General features: G+C 42.1%; 1 protein-coding gene across 3 annotated transcripts in view; it reads right to left on the reverse strand.

The window, feature by feature from the left end:
* ANO10 (anoctamin 10) overlaps positions 1–18,285 on the reverse strand; it is a 235,325-nt gene that overhangs the window by 49,145 nt on the left and 167,895 nt on the right. For all 3 annotated transcript variants that reach the window (XM_082348547.1, XM_082348549.1, XM_082348548.1), the window contains exon 12: positions 8,801–8,917. In XM_082348547.1, coding sequence (XP_082204673.1) covers positions 8,801–8,917 — 117 coding nt within the window. The remainder of the gene's footprint in view (positions 1–8,800; positions 8,918–18,285) is intronic.

Genomic DNA, 18,285 nt, shown 5'->3' on the forward strand with positions numbered 1-18,285 from the left:
ATCAGAGGCTTTCTAGACCTTTAGTGAAGCATCTTACTTTAACGTCTGGATGCCTCCATGAACCTTAAACCATTTTTTCTCTAGTGCAAACAAAAAACCCCCTAACCAACAGTGGTAAGGACAGGATTGTTCCAGAGTCTGAATCTGTGCAAAGTACAAACTACTTTAGAATTCTATCTGGCTTGATTTGGGGTTATTTTATGGTCTTTTGGGAGCCACCCTTTTTACTGATATCAATCACAGTCTTTTTTTAAAAAAAAATAGGATTTGTGCTTCCTCAAGGCTAGGTATAGAGTCCTTCTAAAATGCTCACATGTAATTCCTCAGAATGTATTCTCTTCCCTAGTGATCCCAGAAAGGAATATGACCTAACTGTTTCCATTTTTGCCCGAGTACCTATTTTAAGATTCCTCTTTTTTTGTCCAAGGACATCATTTGTCATTTACTTAATGTATTAGCTTCTGAACTATGTATGAGTCAACAAACTCAGTTTGATTAAGTGGAGATTTAGTCAGAGTCTACTGGGCATCAGGCCCTGTGCTGGGTGAGGAGATGCAGGGGTGAGGAAAGCATCACCTGGCCAAGGGCAGAGGGGCGGATACACAGAAATGGGCACCAGGACCCTCTGTCACACAGCAGAGGGCGGCTCTCCCGAGGAGGGAGGGTCTGTGCCACTGACGGTGGAGGAGAGGTGTCTGGGTGGTCAGGGTTAGGCTACAGCAGGGGTGCTTGGGGATCCATGAGCAGTGCAATCCTGCTAGACCCAAAAGTAAGGGAGAAGTGACAGCAGACGGGGAGGGGGAAGGGTAAGCTGGGACGACGTAAGAGAGTGGCATTGACATATATACACCACCAAATGTAAAATAGATAGCTAGTGGGAAGCAGCTGCATCGCACAGGGAGATCTGCTTGGTGCTTTGTGACCACCTAGAGGGGTGGGATAGGGAGGGAGACACAAGAGGGAGGGGATATGGGGATATATGTATACATATAGCTGATTCACTTTGTTATACAGCAGAAACTAACACAACGCTGTAAAGCAATTATACTCCAATAAAGATGTTAAAAAAAAAAAATGAAGTGACAGTAGAAGGGACTAAGGAGGTGCACAGGAGCCAGTATTTGTTAGTGCATTTATCATTTGAAGACAGTTATTCATTTATGAATTGGAGAGAAATCTACTGTGTGAAAAATCAAGTGCAAATAAATGGCTAACAGACCCCACCTCTGAGAACTGTTGTTAGGAGTCACAGCCCACGCGGAAGGCTTAGAATGGTGCCTGGCTCACGTGCCCTCCCACTGCGTGCCATCTGTTACCACCCCTGTCATCATTACTGCCCGGCTGTGTTCGGGTCATGAAAACAGGTAGGACTGCTGCAAAGGTGCAACTCTGAGTTGCCATCCCATCTGGTTTTATGGTACCATTTTATCCCAGAATTCCCTCCTGGTTTGCCCAGTGATGCAGGGCACTCAAGCCTGAGGTGGTCCTCCTCCTCCATCACCAAACTCATCTCCCCGCCGCTGCCCTGTTTCACACTGTGTGTCTTACGCTGTGTCACCGCAGCCTCACTCTGCCCATGTGTGCTAGGACTGTTTGGGGAGATTATGAAACAGGAGGGTCAAGCCACTTGCCCTGAAGCTGCACAGGGCTGTGAGACAAACTCCCAACACAGGAGAGAGGGAGAAGCCAGCTTAGAGGGGCCACTTGAACTCTGGAAACACTATGGACTTCAGTTTACCTTTACTTTGAGCTTACTAGGCGGGGGCTGACTGGAGGCCTTGGGAAATGAACCATCCCCTCCCCAAGGACCGAGGCTCCGACACTGACTGCCACTGGCTTTCTCAGAAGCCAATTCTTTATCTGGATTCAAGATTTCATTCCGAACTACAAGTTGGCAGATCAACATGTGATTACATATTCAAAGGTCAAATACTTTAGCATCCTCATTCTATGTTGTGAAACTCTTAACTTTCCATTAAAAATGCATATCTAGCTACCATAACTTGAGAGTACAAATAGGCAGGGAAAGAAAACTTCAGAAACTCTTGGGAAATGTTGGAAATGGTTGAAATATACTTAACCCTAGAAAACAAAGACATTACATAATGTAGGCTGGCCCAACGGGCTTGCTGGTCAAGGGTCTCACATTTGATTGGAAGCCCTTGAGGGCCATAATTCACATTGTGGTGTCTTCTTCTTTTTTTTTTTTTTTTTATAACTTTTTTTTTCTTTGATCCATGGCTATGTAGAGGTGTGTTTTTCTTTTTTTTTTTTTTTTTAATTTTTTATTTATTATTTATTTTTGGCTGTGTTGGGTCTTCGTTTCTGTGCGAGGGCCTTCTCCAGCTGCGGCGAGCGGGGGCCACTCTTCATCGCGGTGCGCGGGCCTCTCACTGTCGCGGCCTCTCTTGTTGCGGGGCACAGGTTCCAGACGCGCAGGCTCAGCAGCCGTGGCTCACGGGCCCAGTTGCTCCGCGGCATGTGGGATCTTCCCAGACCAGGGCTCAAACCCATGTCCTCTGCATTGGCAGGCAGACTCTCAACCGCTGCACCACCAGGGAAGCCCTGTGGTATCTTCTTAAAGTCCTTATCTGTTCGTGCAACTGACTTCTGAGGCTGTTCTCTTTCTCAAAGGCTCCATCTGGACCAGCTCCCTGGCTTCTGCGGGTGCTTGGCTCCCGAGAGGGCTGGCTGCCCAAGGCATGACGGTACTGAGGATGCTGTGCCCTTGTGCTCCAGGCCATCCAGGGAGCAAACGGTACCTGGATAAGACTCCTTTCTATTTTTAACCGGATCTTAAAATTACTGAGAGTTGAATACATCAATTTGAAAACAACTAAAAGGGCATCACTAGGATGATATTTACTGTCTAGAGTTCTCTGTAAAGGTCTCACTAACTGAAGTCTAATCATTTGAAAATGCCCTTTGCAAAGCAAACGATTTTATTTTCCCCAGTTCGCCTCTCACCTTCAAGTATCTCTCATTTGCTTATATATTTAGAAATGCCGCAGTTTCCCATCTGACACTGAAAAAATAACTGCCCTGGGTACCCTTCCTCTCCATGTTCGTTCCCACACTCACCACGGCCCCCTCCCCGCCGTGAGCTGGAGGAATAGCCGGGACCACAGAGCACTTCCCCAAGTGGGCTCCACGGCTCCTGCACTGGAATCACTTGGGTGCTGGGTAAAACATGTACAGTTCTGGCCCTTCTCACAGACCTTCATTTTATAACACAAAACACTGAGGTGCAAAGACACTACCCAGCTCATTCCCTGTGGCAGGACTTGGCCCAGAACTTGCTCACCTGACCGTGCTTGGGATCTATCTCTGCTGGGAGATAGGGGCTGAGGGAGGGGGTGTGGAGCAATAGGAGGGGTTTTTAAAATGTAGGTATCTGGGCTCCACCTTAGCTTTAGGGGATCAGTCTTCATGGTGTGCGGCCCAGCCTCGTGCATTTTTTGCAAGTTCTACTTTCAAGATGCACAGCCTGATTTAAGAACTGTCCAATGACTTACATTTCCCAATCACATTTTGTCCATAAAATGGGAACTGAGTTGAAAGGTAGCAATTCAAATATAAATTAAACATAATACAGTAATTATTCATGAGTAGTCATTTCTATTGACAAGCTTGTTGTCAACTTCTGGTCACTTAACAGTGAAAGAGTCTGGGGACAGGCTAGGCATCAATGAGGTTTATTCTTAAATATGTTTTCCGTAACTCCATTTTTGATTACAGTCTACCAACTGACCAGAAGACATGGCAGAAGCTCTCTCTGCCTCTGGTCCATGGGAATAGCCCAGTGAGGTGAGGCTCCACTTGTTTACAAAGCAGATAGTTAAATGTCAGAGTTAAAAAAAAAAAAAAAAAAAGAAAAAGAAAAGAAAAAATTCTATATCCTAGAAATGACACTAGTTGAGCAAGTAAACTGAAGACACGCCAGTGAATTTGAGTTTTTGGAAAGCACAAAGTGGGTGACCTTCCATACCTAGGACCTTTCAGACTTTTCAGGACCTCTGCACAGTGAGACTGAAGAGGAAATGTGATGAAAATCTTTGTCTCCGACTGGCAGCAGCATGAACTTGGGCGGCCCAGGCAGCAGTGTCAACCGTGCAGCAAAGCCCTGGGCCAGCAGGAGAGAGAGAGCGAGCAAAAGAAGACCTTCTGCCCAGGTTTTACTCTGGACCTTTTATTCTCAGATTGTAATTTTAACAAAAACAAGCAGTGGCGGTAGGTGGGGGTAGGAAAGCTTTTCCTGGGTTTGCAGTCAAGGCCCTAAGAAACCACAAGTACTCATCATGGCCTCCTGCCTACTTGATGGGTCCGAGACACTGGAGCTACATGTGCACAAATTTAAGTCACCTATTAGCGCAAGCCAGGAACACCCTTCTATGGAGGCATTTGATAAATATACTGAGTGGACAGCTATTGGACATCTCTGTCCCACCAGAACCTTAACAGCGAAATCGGCACCAAAATCACGTTTTCTTAGAAGGGGATGTTAATCAGAGAATCACATCTATGTCCTCAGGAGAAAACACCCCAAAGAGACTTAAAACCACTTAGATTTTTTTTTCGTTTTAAATAATACAAGATAGAATTTTGGTTAATGTTTCATTTCCCAGTGAAGATGAGCATAAACAAAACTTGTCGTCGACTTTTGACTTTGCTTTACTGTCAGATGGGGCGTATCTGAAGATACGGGAATCCAGGAGCTGAGATGACTTGGGAGGTTATTTAGTCACATCCATAGTAAACACGAATATCCACCAGTCCCTCCAAAGCAAACATGACAGCTCTGAAGTAGGACTTTCAGGTAAATGTGTTTAGTAACAAGAGACATGTTAGTCATATCCAACATCGAGAAAGACCCTTTGCTTTTAAGACAAATACATGGCAGGGTGAAATCCTGAGTGAGAGGAGAGGAAAGCTTTCCTAACATGAAGCAAGATCTTGCCTTGACCTGGAGTGAAGGTGTGTACATGGCCAGCCTGCCCCAACCTATAAAACCTCACTAGAAATGTAATCAGTGGAGAAACCTGATCTACCAAAACTCTTCCAGAGACAATGTTGTTCAATTAAAAAAATAGTTTTTGCTTACATAACCCTTAAAATTTTTGGATGCCAAATGCCCTCCCACACAATTTTAAGTTGACATCTAAAATTTTCATCATAAAGTAAAATAGTTGCAAAAATATATTTTCTAGCATACTGTAAATACTGACACTTAAAAATAAACTATGAGGTCACTCTTTTAAAGATATCCAAGAAATGCTAAACATTATAGTGACGTGATATCCACCATCACCCATTCAAAAGATACATCAATATGCTCTTAATGAATAGTAAAAATTTTGTTTTTCCTTCTTTTTCTTCTTTGAAGTTATATTTTCTTTCCACTTCTCCCAAAGAATCTTAACTTAATAAATTTTTTTTTTGCTTGAAAGTCTTCATCAATCTCTTTCTAATACTTTGCTGCAATAATTATATGCTCAAAATTGAAACTTAAGAAGCCTTTAAAATTCCCTATGACCAGAAGTCTCACGATAAGTATTTTAAATTTTCTTCTGGACTAACTGATCATTACAATTATTACTGGTGCATGCATAAATGATAAAAATCATATAAACAGAGTACACATTTTGATAAACATTGAACATAAATTTCTAGCTATATCTTGGAAATGCATTTCTTAAGAGGATGGAGGGCAGGAGATTGGGGTGCCTTTATCGAATGCAGCTTAGCCCGACACCTCCGTTTTGAAAGGTTCTGTTACTTGGTTGGGGTGGGGTAACTCTGGGGACAAGGCACATGGTAGGGTTCCAAACGGCGAGAGATGTGGCTTCCTTCTGCAATGTGGAAGAAGGATGCGTGTGAGAGGCGAGGAGGTGTGGCCATGGACAGCCAGGAGGGACCAGCAGGACGCCCGGGTGTGCTCAGGCGGTTATGTTCAGGAAAGAAGACTCATCTAAGCGAGAATCTCAACACTGAGGCCCTCATAACGGTCTGTGTTCCTCGCAGAGTCTGAGGAACGTTAGACTGTTTGGAACCTCCCCGTCCATCCTACCTCTCTGCCCTCTCCTCCAAGTGAGAGCTGAGCACATTATTTCCCCAGTTTGTCCAATTTATCTTTTCAATTTTCTTTTTTTTCTGTGGTACAGAAGTTTTAAATTTTCTTTAAAATTTACAGTATCTTACTGTATCAATATTTTCCTTTATAAATTTGGGGATTTGTGTCCTGATTAGAAAGGCATTTCCCACTGGAAGAAGTACTCATGCTTTTTAATAGACCTTTTATGGTTTAAGTTTTTTACGTTTAAATTTCTCAACCATCTGAACTTTGTTGGGTGGAGGGGACAGAGGTACATAAGAAATGAGGTAGAATAAAGTGTAATAATTTTCCCAAACAACTGTTTGTCATCATCAAACCATGTAACAAACAATCTTTCTTTTTTTCCCACTGACATGAAACGTCACTTTTACCATAAAGTCCCATTTTTATTTGGGTCCATTTATGGAATCTCTGATCTATTCCACTGACCTGTCCACTTCTCCCCTCATTCAAAATGGATTTAATTACCATGACGACTGAATTATTCAAAATACACTTTAACACGGCAGAGCTAGAGGCCTCATTTTTCTTCTTTTTAAGAGGTTTCCTTGCTATTCTCAAATGTTTATTTCTATATATTTGACTTGGCATTACATTTTCACAAGATTGAATCTTTCGATCCCAGTAGAGTTTAAAAAATATTCTTCACATTGATTATCCACATAGTTTTCATAAATTACCACCTACAGATTTTATTTTGGTTTCTTCTGTAAATGGGACTTTTCTCTCAATAATATTCTCAAACTGGTTACTATTTTTTTGAAAGGAAACAAATGATTTTAGATAAAGTTTACAACCTGCTTCTTTTCAAATTTTCCTATTGTTATAAGAATTTATCTTGTGATTTTTAGACACATAATCTTATAATCTTCAAGTAATGGTAACTTTGCCTCTTCCGGGTTCCTTGAACTTATCTCTTCCTCTTGTATAACTACAGTGATTACGCCTCCAGAACAATGCTAAACGTCAGTAGTGATAATGGGTCTCCTGACACTGTTGTGAATGCTGCTGGTGTTTCACTACTGAGCATGATGCTGCGTTTCCATCTAAGAGACAAACACACTGGTGAGCCCAGAGGCCCGAAGTGAACTTGCCCTACAGCTAGCAAACGCAGCTAATTCAGTCTTCTCACCCACTGTGACACACATCAGCCCAGCAAACGCGGTGGACCCGGGGCTCTCCCTCTTCTCTGTACTCTGATCACAAGTCTTAGTCTGCTGGGCTCACCCCACCTAATCAGGGTCAGGTTCTGCCCCAGTGTGGGGTTCCCCTATCTGGAGCACCACCCTTGGAGCCCTGGCTTCTGTCAGAAGGTTGGCTTGGGTGGGTCCTCCTCAAGGTATTTTTTCTCCCAATTCCCCAAATATAAAAGGAAATATTCCTGTAAAAGGTGGTTTGGAAGCATACAGGACTGCGTGGGTCAGAGAGGTCCTGGACCCAGAGCTTGTCCCCTCAGATGACTCTGCCTTATTGATCTTCTCATTCGTTAAATTCCTATGTATCACTGCAGATGACCAGCTCTACGCATCTAGGGATCTTTTGTCTCCCGACTCTCATTCTGTTACAGGTAGAAAATCACCAAAATGGTCAACTCCAGCATGGCTTTTTAAATTCTCTCTTTCTTTTTGGGGCAGGGGTGGGGGGGGGATCCTTTGGTAGAATGTGGAAATCATCAGGAAGAGGATTCTACCTCCACGGCATTTTTTGCTGCTTCTGCCCACACTTTCCCGTTCTCTCTCGTGCTCTGTGAGATATTATTCAGGATTCCAATTCCTCACCTCTCCTCCCCTAATGTTTCTGTAGAAGGTAGACTTGGAAACTCTGGAGCTGCCCCAGGGAGATTCTTGGAAGTCTCTGTCTGGTTCTTTTGCTGAATGCCAGCTCTAGTCTTCATTTAACATTGCTTGAACATTTTTGTTTTGCTTAGTTTAGTTCTTTAAACCTATTTGTTGCTCATATTATTAGGAATTTGGTTTTGTTATGCCATCCTAAACTGGAATTGTCTCTAAAAAGACAAACAACCCAATCAAAAAATGGGCAAAAGACCTAAATAGACATTTCTCCAAAGAAGACACACAGATGGCCAAGAGACACATGAAAAGATGCTCAACATCGCTAATTATTAGAGAAATGCAAATCAAAACTACAACGAGGTATCACCTCATACCGGTCAGAATGGCCATCAGCAAAAAGCCTACAAACAGGGGCTTCCCTGGTGGCGCAGTGGTTAAGAATCTGCCTGCCAATGCAGGGGACACAGGTTCAAGCCCTGGTCCAGGAAGATCCCACATGCTGCAGAGCAACTAAGCCTGTGAGCCACAACTACTGAGCCTGCGCTCTAGAGCCCATGAGCCACAACTACTGAGCCCATGTGCCACAACTACTGAAGCATGCGCGCCTAGAACCCGTGCTCCACAACAAGAGAAGCCACCACAATGAGAAGCCCGTGCACCACAACGAAGAGTAGGCCCCGCTCGCCACAATTAGAGAAAGCCTGCGCGCAGCAACGAAGACCCAACGCAGCCAAAAATTAAATAAATAAATAAAAATTAAAAACTGGAATCTTCTATACTTATTTAAACTGGTAACTTCAAGGCTGAAGTAAAAGCTGAGAGTGAGCTCTCTGACTTATGTTTCCTGGCATTTGCTAAAGAAATACATTTTTATTTTCAGTACAGTTGCCCTTACCTGCTGCTTGAGTGCCTCCAAAGATTCAAATTCCAATCTGGCCAGTTTCATCTGGATATGCCGTGGCTTATCAGGTATGGCAAATGCAAGGATGAACTTCAAAGCCAGGAGTGCGTGCTGAAAACAAGAAAGAGCACACGTTGCAGGGACACATTAGACCATGTGGGCGAGGAGACAAATTAGCACCTCAACACTGTGATCCTTCTCATTAATCTTGGGTCACTTCTAATTACTGGCCTGTGATGTATCACAGATCAACCAGGTCCATGAGTTATATTTAATGCATCCCACTGTGGCTCATTCAATAATTATTGACTTACTTTGCTTTATTCTTTTAAAACCAGTTATTCCCTTAAAATGATACCATATGCTGCTCTCAGTGAAAAATAAAGTTTATTCTGAGAAGTCTCCCACCAAATGCTTTTTTTTACACGTCTTAATCCCCAATGTATTTAGTGTGCAATGTGTGCAGAGCCAAACGTTGCTCTTTGTGTAACAACATCCTGCCTGTGCTGTACTTCAGGCTGAGTTACGTGGAATGTGCATGTGCCTTTTGGTGCCTTGTATCCTCTGCAGCCCCAGTAGTGTCTGGTGCAGTTTCTTTCATGAAATGACAATCAATAAATATTGATGAGTTGATCGGCTGTAATGTGCTACCTTATGCTGCGGACTCCACATATTGTGAGGCAGAAATGTATACAGAAATGTAGAGTGTATCCTTTATATTATGTAAAACGTATCCTTTATAACATGGGTAACTTAGAACCTGGCTATTTTATTTCCCTTCTACACCAACACCATACAGAGGTTTTCTAACGTAATAATATGAGGTTTATAATTATGCTTCTTTCTCTGCAGAAATAAGCCAACAGGACTGCTTCCCCTGGTAAGCCAGCTCTTCAGATGCACAGCCTCGACTCGATGTTTCTCTAATTCTGCCTTCATCTTGTGACCCAGGATCAAGACCCACAGAAAGCTGAATTATCCTTAAAGTTGCCTCTTTGATGACAGCATGAATTACTAAGTATTAAAGGCTGGATAATACATTTTAAAGGTAGGAAATAATTAAAAGGCATTAAGAAAATCAGTGAAGGAGATAGAACAGCCTGTAAGAAACGTCGCATTGAATTACCGACAGAAAAGGAAGATAGCTGAAAAAAAAAAAGTGAATTCCTTACTGTGATATTTTCAAAAGGGGGATGAAGGATAAATAACATGTGGATATCTCCTGGGAGAAGCATGAAATAATGAAGGAAATCAACATCGTGCCAGAACAAGCAATAATTCAATACAAAAACTTGAAAACCGGCAGAACCCCAGGGCAGGCCAGGCACTGCCTGGTATTAGCAGGAGACCTGGAGTGGACCAGGGATGGGCAGTCTTCACTGAAATGTGACTACCAGGACCAAAGAAGGCACTGGAAGATACTGATTAGGTGTCTATAGTGTGAAAACAAGAAGATAAAACAGATGACATCACGTGTTATAATTCTGAACTAAGTGAAGTGAATTAACAGGAACCTGGAGATAATCAACAAAGAACAAATGAATAATTTAGAAAGAGCTATACTGTGTCATTACTTCATTCCACTGGAGCACTGAGATATAACTTTATATAAGACTTAACCTCTTCAGTAGAATTGTTAGACAAGAAATAAACAAATTAGTGAATGGAAAGAAATCTGTATGTTTCAGAAACTGTGTGTCCTCAAGTTGCCAGAGCCCCACCATGACCCTGTCACTGGCCCTATCCCATCTCTCCTAGCAAATCTGTCCCCGTTTTCTCTTCTCTGGAGTCTCAGGAGGAATTATTGAGAAAGAAGACCCTGTCAAGGACTTCTCTTACAGGGAACCTGTAAGATGTGTCAACTCTTCTTTGGGAACCAGGATTGGCTACTGGGTGACTGGGCAAGGCTGCCACAGACCTCGGTTTCCATATGAAATGTTCATAAAGCTCTCTTGAATTGAAAAAAAGTTGGTATTTATTAGACAATATTAGTTAAAACAGGAAGTCATTTTAACATGGTTAAAACACTTATGCAGCAACAAGCTTTTATGAGTGGTTCTCTATGGTTTACTTCCCCCAAAATATTCTATAATAAATGCTTTTAAAAGCCCATATGTAGAGAAATCATTTTCTTTGGAACTACATTTGCAAAAAAGTTCCTAGTAGACCTGCTTATTTCAAGCTTTTCACGTCCCACGTAACAACCCCAGGGTCACGCTCCTTGAAGAGCCCCGCAAGCCGCACAGCCGGCACTCTTCACTGGTTCCCACACCACCAGAAGCCAGCAGGGCAGTAGCCCTGTGTCCATCGCTCCATTCATGACTGCTGCGCTGGCCACTGCAGCGAAAGGGCTGATGTCCTGGCGCACAGTCTAGGTGGGGAGATGAGTAAGGACAGGCCATCACAACGCCACGCGGGAGTGGTACTGGCAGGGTACACACATGAGACCACGAGCACTTGGACCAGCAGGTCAGAGAGGGCTTCCTGAAGAAGTAAGTTTGAACAGAGACATGATGGATGAGAAGGAGTTAGCCAGGCAAGGAGAGGGGGCCGAAGGGCTTCCAGAGAGAGGGCAAATGGACAGAGGGATGCGGGCTGAAAAGAGAGGGGCTGCAGAGGCAACCAGGAGCCCGGGGACACAGGCAGCAGAGTGAGGGGGCGCTGAAGGCATGAACACAGGAATGACTCAATCAGACTTCTCTGTCTGTGGCAAGGGGCATGGGCGAGTGTGGAAGTGCAGGCCAGTGAGCAGGGTGACCTGGGTGTGCGTTAGAGCCGTGGGGCCGAAGCTCCAGGAGTGACCGGAGGGCTCGTTAGCAGCAGACTCGCCAGACCGCCGTGACTCACGCACTGAACTGATAAGCACAGGACGGGGGGCAGGCCAGAGGGGAGAAGGGGTCTGCGCGGGCTGTGGATTTTCAGATGTCTATGGAGTGTCTAAGTGGACACGTCCAGCACGTAGTACGGTAGAGGAGTCAAGGAGGCAGAGATTTGGGTCACTGCTGTATGTGTGTGAGTGGCAGATAAAGCCATGGGAGTGGACGAGATTTGCAAGGCTGTGTGCTGAGAGAGAGGAAAGACGAGATGGCAAGACGATGGCAGAGGATGGAAGTGGGGGAACCGAAACACGCATGACGAGTGAAGGGGAGGGGCCGGCAAGAAGCCTGATAAGCAGCAGGCGGCAATCGGCAGAAATCTAGGAGGTTCTGGAGTTTCAGAAGCCAAGGGGAGAGAAAGAAGCCAGTCAAGGAGGGTGTCGGAGGGTCAAGTACATGAAGCCTGAGGAGGAACATATAGGTTTATCCACCAGGAGGCCTCTGGTGACCCTGGTGGGAGTGGCTTCGGCTGAGTGGTTGCAGAAGCAGGACTCAGTGGGCTGGGAAGAGACTGGCAGGCAAGGCTGGAGGAGGGAGGTGCCGACCACAGGGTTCAGAGAGTCTTCCTGCAAAGGAGGGGTGAGGGGCGAGGCGGCACCTGGACAGAGACCTGTGCTGGCCAGGTGTTTGTTCTTTAAAGGTATAAGTCCTAAACACGTTGAGATGCTTTGGGGATGGAACCAAGAGAATGGCCAAAGGTGAAGCTCCTGGAAGAAGTTCCAAGGCACAGAGCCAGGCTGCCGTGCCAGGCAGGGGCTTAGCCATAAACAGGGCGTCTGATGTGGTCCCTCTCGAGGAGAGAGAGCTGACCACGAGGGACAGAAGCATTTAAAGGCACTAATTTGAGACTTAAGAATTTTAAAACACATTTATTGCTTAGAGTATGCAATTCAATACTTAAAATGAGGAAGGACAGGTGAGAATTACACCTCGCGTTCTCACTTTTCTTTTGCAGAGCTAATCACAGATCATCATTAAATATCCTTTCCTCAAAACAGATAATCATAATCTTCAGCAGAAAAAAAAAAAAAAGTGTCTCAGAGAACAAAATAAAAATGCCGACTTTATTAACTAGATTGGAAGAAATATCAACATCTTCACAATGAAATTTTGTTTGGATGGTGGCACTTTGGGCAACCTCTTTATCTTTAGTCTTTAACAGACATGCATTACTTTTGTACAGGGTAAAAAACACTTATGTGAAAAAGAACGCAGGGATTCCACTCATTTAAAAAACGAACTACACGTGCCCTGCCAGGCTTCTAACCCACCTGGTCACCACTGCCCACATGCCCAGTAAACAGACCCAGACCAGACAACCTGCAGCTCAGAGAGTCTGGCTTTTAATCGGGAGTCCAAGAAGCTGGCAAAAGCAATCACACACTCTGCAAATGCACTGAGCACAATGATGCAGGGCCAGACGGCTTCAGTGGTGGCCTTCTCCCACCTTACCTATCAAAACCTTCTGTCACACTGATTTTTTCCCCCCACTTTGCTACACTCTCAGAAGTTTCACCAATTTTAGGTTTATGTGGCATAACACACAGCATCTTTAAAAAGGGAAAATATTCTGGGAGGGTTAGGAAGCATCACCATTCACAGATACCTGTTAATTAATTAGCTGGCGTTAGCAAACACTCTCTCTCTGTACTCCCCCACCCCAATAACCTTGAGACCTTGGGAGTGGGGTGGCGAAGGCATCACAGCTGCTGCAACACAGGGTATCAGCTTCAAGGAAGAGAGGTAAAGAGAAGCAGAGAGGAACCGACATTGTCTGAATGATCAGGAAAGGATACATTACCCCCCTCTTTCTTCTTAGTGGGTTCTTGTACCCAGGATCCAGAATTCAAGTTGAGCATCATGATGGATTAAGTAAGCTTTTGTAGTCTAGCCTAGAAACCTAAATAACATTTATAGCACTGTGCTTCAAAAGATTAATTTTTAAAATCTCGTTTATATTTTTCATACAGAAAATCTGTTTCAAGGCTGGGAACTACTTTATGCTAACTGAACAGAGGAAAAAAATTGTGAAAAGAATTTTAGCTATTTTTACTTGTTTTCATAAATAAAAGAAAGTCTAAGATAAAATACAAATCTGCTCAGATTTGAAGAAAAACACACTCAAAATGAATAGCTGGGTTGGCTTTTCATAGCCTCTTTACGAAAAGAGAAGACATTTTATGGGCCATGATTGTGATTCTTCACCAACAATCTTCCTTTAAAATGAAACTCACAAAATTTATCCTAAACAAAGTAAAGGAGAAGAGAAACAGTGACGGGTGGGGTGGGGAGATGGGCAGAATTTTTAAACTAATAAATACAAAGAAGTTGGCTACCCATGACAATATAGTTCAGGTAATGATTATAGGGTGCCTTGGTTGGGAAAGGGAAAAAGAATGGGACCAGAGAAAATTGGCACTCAGAAGCTACACGTTTTCTGTGCCAGCGGTAAAGTACTGCCCACTCCACCATCACTGTGTCGCTCACCTGTGGTCACTGCAGGGCTGTCAGACTCTTGGGAGTCTCACGCCAGGTGCACAGAGAGTGAGAGGAACCATTTTATTTTAAAAAACTAGAAAATTCATGATATGATCAACAGTAGCAGCTGTGTTTGTAGCAGTGTGTCCCCAACCCTGTCTCTTCTGAAACAGAAAATGCAAATTAGAGCTGAATTCTTGGAATTCTGAAAAGTTAATTTGATTTCTACAGTGGTAGGTTTGCCACATTACCTCTTTCCATTCAGAGCTCACTGAATAAAAGAAGAGTCCTTCAAAAAAGCATCCTCTGCTGATTATCAGACAAACTAAGTGTGAAGTACCAATTAGTAAGAAATGATCAATGAAGCTGAGATTGAAAAAAATTATGGAATTAGGCTCTTAAGGAAAAAAAAAAAAATCAGGGATTTTCATTTTAAGATGGTAGATCAAGCATGCTCATGTACTTCTTCTACCTCCCCAGGGTCCCCTGAAATGACAGAAATATAGTCTAAAAAGAACAAGACTGGAAAATAAAAGAATTTGCCAGAACTTCTGAATATAGAACTTATGGAGTGGAAAGTGCTGCTCAAGTCTCCTGAGACAAAGGCAGGTCCTCCCAAAGGAGCCTCAGAAGAAGGCCAATGTCAGATTCAACCCACAAAAGAAAAGGATTGGGGCAGGGAGTCAGCACCAAAGTGAATGCATTGAAGAACCACCTTCAGAAGAGCTGGGGCCACAGGAAGCCCTTTCTCATGCCACCTTATAACAGACTGACTGCAAGTTCTACTCTTGCACTAAAGCCAAAAACCTGCCCTTTAAAGAAAGCATGTGATCTTTTGGGAGAGCTCCTTGTGTGGGGTTGCCAGGCCCAAGAGAGAAGCTGAGCCTAAGGTCATACCAGACTCTTATTAAAAGACTTGGAGACCAGAGTGATGTCAGCTGTATGACAGGATAGGAAGTCCCAAACCTTGTTCCCCCTCAGAGACACTGACTTAAGAACAACATACAGTCCAAAAAGCCTTTGTGAGAACTTCAGAAAACAGCTAAGAAGCTACAGTACTCTAGGGAAGCACAAAGCTAAAAACAGCTGCTTTAGAATGAGTAAGTGAGTAAGAAAAGCTGTTGGATTTCACCTATGATAACCTTTCCTCCAAGCTGGCACAGCTCAGCACAATTGGGAGAAAACACCCAACTTGTGGATAGAGAAGTGTAACGTACATTCAATGTACGTTCCATCTTTTCAAGGGACTTCCCTAGGAACTGGTTTCTGTCTCATTAGACTCAGGGCACTGGAGAGGATCCTGCATACTTTGGATGCCTGGGGGGCCAATAAAAACAAAGCAGAGATTGCTGAAATACCAGAGAACCTGCAGTACTGAAGACAGAGACCAGAGGGAGGAAGAGATTACAAACGCCTAAAAAAGAAACCAGCAGACTTCCCTAATTGGGAAAATACATGCACAAGCCCAGAAAAGATACATCTCCAGAATGTTTGAGACATTCCCAGAATCTCTAGCTGGGCTGACTGATGGAGGTCTTTGCCTGTATGAAGCTAGTTTGTGAAGACTGGGAGAGATAGCTGTTTTTTCAAATGCCCAAATCTCAGCAAAAAAATAACAAGGAACACAAACAAACAGAAATATGACACAATAAAGAAAAATAATAAATCTCAAAAAAAGACCGTAAAGAAACAGAAATCTATGAAGTACATGACAAAGAATGCAAAACAATCATCTTAAAGAAGCTCAATGAATTATAAGAGAACGCAGACAAGTAACCGAAATCAGAAAAATGATGTGTGAACAAAATGAAAATACCAACAAAAAGATAGAAACTATAAAAAAAATTTAAAAAAAAGAACTAAACAAATTCTGGAACTGAAGAATGCAATAACTGAATTGAGAAGTTCACTATATGGGTTCAACATCAAGCTTGTTCAAGCAAAAGAAAGAATCCATGAACTCTAAGACAGGTCACCTGAAATTATTGAGTCAGAAGAGCAAAAAGAAAAACGAATCAAGAAAGATGAAGAAAGCTCAAGATACTTAACGACATCAGCAAGTATTACCAATATATGCATTGTGGGAATCTCAGAAAGAGAAGAGAGAGAAAGAGGGAGAGAGCTTATTTGAAGAAATAATAGTCAAAAACTTCCCAAATGTGAGGAATGAAATGGACATCCAAATTCAAGAAACTCAAAAGACTCCAACTCAGATGAACCCAAAGAACCCCATGCTGAGGTACACTGTAATCAAACCATCAAAGGACAAAGAGAGAATCTTGAAAGTAGCAAGACTTGTGTCACATCATGTACAAGGGAGCTACCATAAGATTATCAGAGGAGTTCTTAGCAGAAAAAAATATAGGCCAGAAGGGAGTAAGATGATACATTCAAAGGGCTAAAAGAAAAAACCTGCCAACCAAGAATACTATATCCAGCAAAACTGTCCTTCAAAAATGAAAGAGAAATAAAGACCTTTCCAGACAAACAAAAGCTAAGGGAATTCATCACCACCACATGTGCCTTACAAGAAATACTAAAGGGAGTCCATTAAGCTGAAAGGAAAGAATGCTGGACAATAACACAAAAGCATATAAAAATATAAAGCTTTCTGGTGAAGGTAAATAAAAAGACAAACACAGTATACAGTAATGGTGGTATGTATATCACTTTTCATTCTGGTGTAGAATTTAAAGGAGAAATTCATAAAAATAACTATATAAAATTGTGTAATTTGTGACATCAATAACAAATTGGAGGGGAGATATAAAAGAGTAGACATTTTGTATGTGACTGAAGTTTCTATTATTTTAAAATAGATTACTATACTATAAGATGTTTTATGTATTCTCCATGGTAACCACAAAGAAATACCTATAGAAAATACATAAAAGAAAAATGAGAAAGAAATCAAAAACAAGTCACTACGAAAAAAAATCAACAAAACACAAAGGAGTACATCAAGAGAGGCGAAGGACAAAATAACTATAAGACATACAGAAAAAATGAATAAAATTGCAACAATAATTTTGTTACTATCAGTAATTACTTTAAATGTAAATAGATTATATTCCCTGATCAAAAGACATAAGAGGCTGAGTGGATTAAAAAAACAAGATCCAACTAAATGCTATCTATAAGAGACTCACTTTAGATGTAAGAACATCTAAAGATGTAAGATGTAAGATATCTTAGATGTAAGATAAAAGTGAAAGGACAGAAGAAGATATTACATGCAAATGGTAACCAAAAAATAAAAAATAAAAAGAAAGAAAGCAGAAGTGGCGATCTTGTATCAGACAAAATAGACTTTAAAAGACTGAGATAAGAGGCAAGAAGAGCATTATACAATGATAAAGGGTCAATTCACCACCAATAATTATATATTGTTAACACTGGAGTACCCACATATATGAAGCAAAAATTGTCAGGATTGAAGGAAAAAGTAGACAATAATGCAATAATAGTAGGAGATTTAAGTACCCCACTCTCAATAACAGATAGAGCATCCAGACAGAAGATCAATAAGGAAATAGAGGACTTGAAGAACACTACAGATCAACTGTACCTAACAGACATGGACAGAATTCTCCATTCAACAAGAGCAGAATACACATTCTTCTAAAGCACACATGAAATATTCTCTAGGATAGATCGCCTATTAGGCTACAAAACACATCTTAACAAATTTAAGAACATTGCAATCATATCAATTATCTTTTTAGACAACAATGGAATGAGACTAGAAATCAACAGCAAAACGAAAACTGAAAAATTAAATAAGTGAAAATTAAACAACAAACTCTTCAACAACCAATGGGCCAAAGAAGAAATCAAAAGGGAAATTAGAAAATATTTTGACATAAATGAAAATGAAAACACAATATACCGACACTTATGGGTTTCAGCAAAAGCAGAACTAAGAGGGAAAGTTATTGTCTTAAACGCCTTCATTAAAAAAGAAGAAATATTTCAAATCAGCAACCCACTTTATATCTCAAGGAACTAGAAAAAGAAGAACAAACTAAACCCAAAGTTATCAGAAGGAAGGAAATAATAAAGAGTACAGGGACTTCCCTGGTGGTGCAGTGGTTAAGAATCCACCTGTCAATGCAGGGGACATCC

Source organism: Balaenoptera borealis (genome assembly GCF_965194805.1).
Source record: "Balaenoptera borealis genome assembly, chromosome: 12".
NCBI classification, from domain to species: domain Eukaryota; kingdom Metazoa; phylum Chordata; class Mammalia; order Artiodactyla; family Balaenopteridae; genus Balaenoptera; species Balaenoptera borealis.